Source organism: Humulus lupulus, chromosome 7 (genome assembly GCF_963169125.1).
Source record: "Humulus lupulus chromosome 7, drHumLupu1.1, whole genome shotgun sequence".
In the NCBI taxonomy this organism is placed as follows: Eukaryota; Viridiplantae; Streptophyta; class Magnoliopsida; order Rosales; family Cannabaceae; genus Humulus; species Humulus lupulus.
The window spans coordinates 71997230-72004935 of record NC_084799.1 but is presented as its reverse complement, the minus strand read 5'-3'; the positions used below and the strand labels follow the sequence as shown (position 1 = coordinate 72004935).

General features: G+C 33.6%; 1 protein-coding gene and 1 long non-coding RNA gene across 2 annotated transcripts; both read right to left on the bottom strand.

Annotated features, from left to right (window-relative positions):
- Positions 1-1184: 1184 nt before the first annotated feature.
- Positions 1185-4085, bottom strand: LOC133789710 (uncharacterized). The gene is made up of 3 exons (XR_009873668.1): positions 4002-4085; positions 3707-3768; positions 1185-1331 (listed from the first exon to the last, which is right to left on the bottom strand). It is a non-coding gene; the product is annotated as an uncharacterized LOC133789710 (long non-coding RNA).
- Positions 4086-4449: 364 nt separating this feature from the next.
- LOC133791841 (proteasome subunit alpha type-7-like) lies at positions 4450-5674 on the bottom strand. The gene is made up of 2 exons (XM_062229751.1): positions 5599-5674; positions 4450-4994 (listed from the first exon to the last, which is right to left on the bottom strand). Exons 1-2 carry the CDS (start codon positions 5672-5674, stop codon positions 4450-4452), a joined length of 621 nt encoding a protein of 206 aa, XP_062085735.1.
- Between the last annotated feature and the right edge of the window lie 2032 nt (positions 5675-7706).

Genomic DNA, 7706 nt, shown 5'->3' with positions numbered 1-7706 from the left:
AAAGTCTAGTAATAAAATTTTGTTACTTTAGTGTGGATAATATATTTTAAATTTTATTTTGATAAGTATACTTACAAGGTTGTTTTTTTAATTAAAATATTTGTATTATTGTATTTTGATAAAAAAAAAATCAAAATTAATCATAAAATGTAATTCTCAATAGATTGATAAACCATAAGTATTACATTACACAATAACTAATTCAAATCATGAATGTGTCTACTTCATGAGATCTTAGTTCTAACTTTAAGTTTAAAAGCATAACATAATAAAATTTTATAATCTTGAACATTTTTTACTTCAAAAAATGAAAAACAGAAACATTACAAGATATACAAAATTAAATCATGCATGAAACTTGCTCCATCCTTCAATTCATCATCCTTTGTGCACTTGTCTTTGTTGTGAGTCCATTTGCTTAGCTACAACAAAATTTAAATAATTAATGCTTCAACTTAAAGTTAATAGTAAACTAACAGAGTACATAAAAAAAGTTGATTCATTATGCTCTTGTTTCCATTGTGACATCGGCTTGCTCAACCACATAGGAAATTAAATGATTAATACTCCTCTACCATACAATGTGAAAAATACTCCTCTACCTAGATATTTACAATCTTGAAACACAAACAAACTCACACTCCCCCAAACAACCTATAATATAGTTGCCATAAAGTTTAAATAGCTATTAGTAATCTTCCCTGTCTCATAAATACTCAACACAGTCCAAAGGAACTAAATCGCATCAACTAAACCAAACATATCAAATTCTTAATTAGAAACTTAGATCAAATACATTGATTTTGGAAAAATCTAGCAAACACTTTATAAATATATATATTGATATAGTAATGATACATTGATTATGTGATACTAAATTGAAATCTCCATAAAAAATACCTCACAGAGATGTTCTTGCATGGGTTCTTCCTTCCAGCAGAGGAGATACTAATGTGACTTGTGTGAGGAAGACAGAGCACCACGACTCGTACCGCTGTGACTTGTACCAACATGCTCCAACGACTCAACGGAATGGAGAGAGTGCTCCATCGGTGTGGTGTGCTCCAGCAGCTTCTGTTAAGTAGAGAGAATCGGGAGCCTAAGTGTGAAAGAGAGTGAGTGAAGGAGCAATAGATTCGAGACTGAGTATGAGGAGATAGAGGCAAAGAGGCTGCAGTGGTTTAGGGAGCTGGTTTGGGTATATTAGGATTTAGGGATTTAAGGAGAGCTAAGAGGAATCAAATAAATTTATGTCTTTAATTGTTTTTTTTTCTTTAGCTGATATTATAACAGTTATAAAGAAAGAGATGAAAAAATATAATATTCTCTAGCTGCATTGTAAATTAAATAGAATGTATGTTAGTTTAGTGAATCCAATAGATAGTATTTATGTTACATTGACTTAAATGCCTCTTTATTAGATAGCTCATACTTAAATGCTCCAAATTTGAATGCATAATAAAACACACATAGCTACAACTTTGAATTTCAAACTCAAACCATTTCGAGAGAGATTAATATACATGAAAGTATGAATTGTGTGTATATATATATAAATATAGTATAATGTTTCACTAGAGTTACAGTAACAACAACAAATGATTGTTTCAGCACAGAAATACCTGAAGAAATATGATTTTTTTATGTTATCAAACATATCACTTTCGGCATAAAAATAGAAAAGGAGAAATAGAGAAAAAGGGGAACTTAAAAGTACCATAAAACATCAGAGCAGAAACAGAACTAAGAAAACTTAAGAAAAAATAGGCTCCACAGAGAAGACAGGACAGAAATGACAAAATAAACCAATGATAGTCACTAAGGAGGGACAAGTGACTAGCATGACAACCAAATAATAATCTCACTACACTTAATTCACAGTAACTGCTCTTTAAAAGTTCTATGCATGTGCCTTTATATAATATGCAATGTCCTAATGGGAATTTATATTTGGAAAGACAACCAAAGAAAAAAAGTTACTTTTTGATGCATAGTTGAGTTATCTAGACATGATTAAGGAATTTATAACAAGTCAAACAATAATATGAACTTCATTTTCTGTCTTCTCCTACATGACATATATATTTATATGTATTGACACTTACACATGAAACACAAGAAACCAAATCCCACAACACAAAAAACTAAATAGAAGTTCCAAGGTTTAAAAAAATTTAGGGAAACTAATTGATGCCCAAAAATAGTTAGGAGAGGATAAAAAAAATAGTAAATATGTAGTAAACAACAAAGTCAACAAGATACTCAAAATAAATGTGAATGTATATATATAACAATTACTTCTCAAAATTTCAAATATCTCTTTTTCATTCTCTAAACAATGTCAAACTTTATCATTTGCTAAATATAATAAGGTGATTGACATGAAAAATGTTTTAAAAGAAGGGTACCAAAACAAAGATCAAAGGCAATAATCAGAAGACAAAAAAGATTGGTTTATGTATTCCTAAGTAAACAGTAATAAGAAACAAGGATCATAATGTCAAATTCTTGGTCTGTGTTGTGACAAATCTGTAAAAACATTTGATCAAAAAAAGACTATGGAAACTTATAAAAGTAATAAGACAAAATCTCAGAGGAAATCAGCAATATAAATACTTAGTTAGAACTATAAAAAAGCTATGTTTTTATAAAAACAATTTATGCAATATCAATATATATATATAGACATAGACAGTGATCATCTAGAAACTTCATAATTAATTTGGTACAACAGATCGATCATTAGAAGAATGACCTGGAAATAAAGAACATAAGGCACAGCACAACAATGAATGATAATAAAGATTATTAACTCTCACTTTCTCATAACTAACGAGATAGTCAGAAAGTACTTAATGATTTACAACACATCAGCCATCTCACTCCCTAACTGACTCACAAAGTCTAAGCAACAATTTATTATAGAAAAGAAAAAAAAAATTGAAACAATTGAAGCTATGAGTTATTAGTCAATAAGCTCTAGAAACCATCAAAATGAAAAAGCAGAAGTATAGATCAATCAAGTATATATGATACAATATAATCAGGAAAAACAGTAAAGTGAAAACAGAGCATATACAATACAGTAAGAAATTATAGCATAAATAAATTGAAGATGAGTAAAATCCTAAAGCCTTCAGCCAATCCAAAATCCTGAAGCCTGTTTAGTATGGAAATATATTGGAACAACAGAATTCAGCATATCATAATAATATGGCCAAGCTAAAAAAACATCCAATTGATGTCGTTTGCATAAAGGGTGAAATTCTAATTTATTAGTGGATCACCATCATCAAATTTGGAGAGCACCTCTTCTTCATTTATGTAATTTTTTTACTGTTACATATAGTCAAAATTGTTGTAGTGATTTCTCATTAGCTCAAAATTCTTAGACAAATCATGTCCATTCAATTAACCATAAAACTCCTAACAAATATTGGGCATCACAAACTCATAACGAAATTGCAGAGAAGTAAATTAAATTTTCTTATACAGAAAGCTACAAACTCTACGCGACATTGTGTTACCCAACCAGTCTACCCTATTAAATGGGAATAGGAGAGAAAACTACAAATACATATCATAAAATTATATATCTTAGTCTTTATGAAAGTAGGCATTTTTATTGAAACAGCATAGTTTCAACAAACATCACAGTTACAAGAAGAAAACCAATAACAAACCTAGAAGGGAAAAAAAAACTCACCATTCTACTGGATAATCAATTCGAGCAATTTTTGAGATGAGCATAGCCAACATGAGAGTTGTCTGTATCAGACATATAAAGAGCATAGTAAAAGTGGATTCTTTCACTAAAATAATGTCACCTCTAAAATAAATATATAAAAGAAAATCTCATATGAAGAGTTAGGACTAGGGCTAGGATGATGAATCTTGAAAGATATATGATGAGATAGACATATTTATATACATATATTTAGAGAGGGAGAAAGAGACCATGTTCCATTTGTAAAAAAAAAAGAAGTAAGGGCAACAAACACCTGATAGTTTTCTTTTCTTAAATGGGATACCAGTTTTTGCCTCAGATGTACTTTCTCTTCGTTGCTGATTCCCCTAAAAGCAATATGTTCACATTAGATGCCATGTGATAAAAATAAATTATTTACCTTGATAAAAACATATCCTGCCCACCCACATGAAAAAACGCAGATACTACAATGCTTTTACTAAATCACATACTCGCATAAACTGATTGCCTTATATATGAAAATTAAAGTACTTTTCCACAGAATGGATAAGGGAAGCTTTGGGACAACCTTATAGTGAGGACACAGAAAGGTGAAGACAGCCGTACTGTTGAGATTAGCTTACTCTAATTTTTGAACTTATTTTAACTTAGAGGTGGATTTAGTTTTAAGATGAAGTTCTTGTAATTTTTAAAACTTAAAGGTGAGTTACATAATCATCATTTCTAATGATTCATTTATTTTAAGAAACTAGATTAAATATGCATCGTCTGCTATTACTTACCTCAAGCAAAACACGAATGGAGAGCTTGACGGTTTCTTGCCCAGTTGTCTCCTTGTAGTTTTTCTCAAGAAACTCACGTAATGAGATAGAGTTTCTTCCAGTGGCATTTGCTTTCCAGGTTGAAAATGTCCCAAAAGGATATGTCTGATATAGTGTCGGTGCACCTGTGTATGGGTCAAAGCCAATAATCAAAGTTGAAAGCCCAAACGGTCTAACACCGCCACTTTGTGTATACTTCTGTTGAAGACTAGCAATGTAGCGAGTAATATACTCAACAGTTACTGGATCCTTAACCGTAAGTTGGTGGCTTTGACATTCAATTCTCACCTTGTTTATCAAGGCACGAGCATCAGCTTTGAGCCCAGCATAGGCCAATGCAATGTGATCATCCAAATTCACAATCTTCCTCACCGTTCTACACAAAAACAACCAATAAGAGAAGATAATCTTCTGTTCATCAACATAAAATGATTCCAACACATGAGCATTGCCAACTCCCAGTTCTTATTTAACATAGACTCTAACTAGTTCAATCTCCATTTCTTATAAAACTACACAATCTAAAATAATCCAAATTTCAAGGCTCATGCCTCATGGGGTAAGCGATATAGCTAACTCTCTCTCTATTTCCTCTATCCCCAAAAACTAAACATAAATTCATACACCTGATGGGCTTAATTGAGTATCAAAGTTCAGTAAGATTATCCAAAAAAGAGCCAATTCCAAGATCAAATCAAACCCAATAAATTTCAATTTCCAGCAAAAGTACATTTAAAAAAAAAACACTACATTTCCTTTCTTTCTTACTACAAATAAAACCCCTAAAATCATAAATTCACAAAAACTAGATCAACCCAAACCCCCACAAAATGCAAACCGTTTTGGCCTCATCAGACTTTACAAACATCTAAACATAAAACCCTAGTTCAAGTTCAAAATCTCACTCCACTTAAATAAAATAAAAAAAGAGAAAATACCAAAATAAAACTCAATTTGGAAAGAGAAAGAGAACTTGAAGTTTAGCAGTGGACTTTTTTTTAAGCCCCATCGCGTGCTCAAATCCCACACATCGTCTCTGTAATTGCAAGTAGAGAGAGAGTGAGATACCGTTCCATCGCTGAGACTGAGAAAGAACACGAAGGGAAGGCAAACAGTCCCTACACGAAGCCCATCGCTGAGACATAGAAACCCCTGTACCCTTCCATTCATCCTTCGGCCCTGCGCGAGAGAGAGAGAGAGAGAGAGAGAGAGAGAGAGAGAGAGAGAGACCGAGTGAAGGGGAGAGACGTGAGGCGTGAGGCGTTAGGGTAAAGAGAGAACCCATTTCAGGAGAGGGTTTTCTTTTGTTTTATGATTTTAGAGAATGAAAATGTGAGTTAATAGTGGGGGGGAAATTAAAGCGGGATGTTTTAACAAAAAAAAAACATTTGGCGCCAGTATCAAAATTTATTTACTTTTTTGGCTAATCAATAATAACGCTTTTAAAATTGTGTTATATTCTAATGTAATATTTAGTCAAATTTGTTGTAGTGTCACAAAAGTCTCTTGCTCACCAAAATGTTTAGTTCGAGTGTAATCTAGCTACTACTCAGCCAGTTACTTCCTTTTCTTTGGCTTATTTTACTCATTGTTGTAATAATCAAGTTGTTTCATCAACTTCTTCCAAATGTAATACTTCAACTTTTAATAAAGATAACTCTCAGTTTGATCAAGTTCATTCTTTTCCAATAGTTTTCCATACTAATCTTGTTCAAAATATAAATATTTGGCATTCAAAATTGGGCCATCCAGCCCCACGTGTTCTTGCTAAAGTGTTTTCCAAAGTTAAACATTGTGGGTCTTTAAAAGATTTTCATTTTTGTGAACCTTGGGAAAAAGGGAAAATTCATAGGCTATCCTACTCTCTCACACAAACTAGAGCTTCTCAGCAATTAGAATTACTTCAAACTGACCTATGGGGTCTGTCTCATATTCCCTCAAAGGAAGGCTGTAATGACCCAAATTTGCTAATGAGGCTTAGGGCCTTGATTAGCGTGCCTGGAGGGCAATAAGTGAATTATGGATATAATATGTGAATATGTGTTAGAGATGCATGTTTAGTTGAATTAAATATGCATGTGGGCCTCGTTTGGATATTAGGGGTATGTTTGTGATTTTAGCTCGTTGAGGGTGTAAATGTGATAAATGTGATATGTTTGTAATATATCTGTGTAGCACGACCCGAGACAGTTCTAGGGAGCAGTTAGCCAGAGAGCCGCAACGGGGTTGAGAATCCGACTCAAGGCGAGTCGAGGGCTATTTTGGGTATTAGATGTATTATGGGGCTATTGGGTTATGGAAATAAATATTTGGAGATATATTTGAGGTTAGAATGTCTAGGAGGGAATACTGGGGAAATTTACCATTTTGCCCTCGGGGACGTTTTTGGTACCCCGAGCCTTGAGGTAACCTTGTAGACTTAAGTTGAATAAAACAAAACACAGGAAGCTTTCAGAATTTGTAGAAACCGACTTTTAGACACTTCTCCCTTCCTTTATTCTTTCTCTAAGGCTCATCAAGGGGAAAACTAGGTGAAGCTAACTTGAAGCTAAGGAATTCAACTAGGATTTTTGGGAGATTAAAGCTTGGAATTTAGAGAATCTACACAGAAACATAACTCAACAAGGTAAGCTCCTAATATATTAAAGTGTGTCAATTTGCAGCTGGTTTTAAGTTTGAATATTAGAGTTTGCATGTTAGCTAAGTTTGGATTTGTTCTTGATTGCTTGGTTGAGTTTTGGGGCTGGTCTTTGTTAGGTTTTAATGCTGAGACTGTGTTAGAATCTTTGTGATAGTTAATCTGGATTGTTGGCTTGATTTTGGGGGAAATTGGACTGGTTTCTGAGGTGGAAAAGGTTGAGTTTTTCTGGGTTCGAGGGGTAGGACCGCGGCTCTGTTCTTGCTGACCCGCAACCCCTTTGAACTTGGGATGGATTTTATCACCCGGATTGATAGGATTCAAGGTCCCGGAGATTAGAATTGTGATTCAAAGCTATTTAATGGATTAGAACTTGATGGATGAATGTTGTTAATGCGTTGTGACTAGGGTTTCGGCGAGGCTCAGGTTAGGGGACTGTGCTCGGGGCATCTGTGCTTGGGAAGCTCGGGACGCAGGTAAGAAAACCACTGTTCCCATAGAGCTTGTATACAGGGCAGAGCCCAATATGTTTGTATTG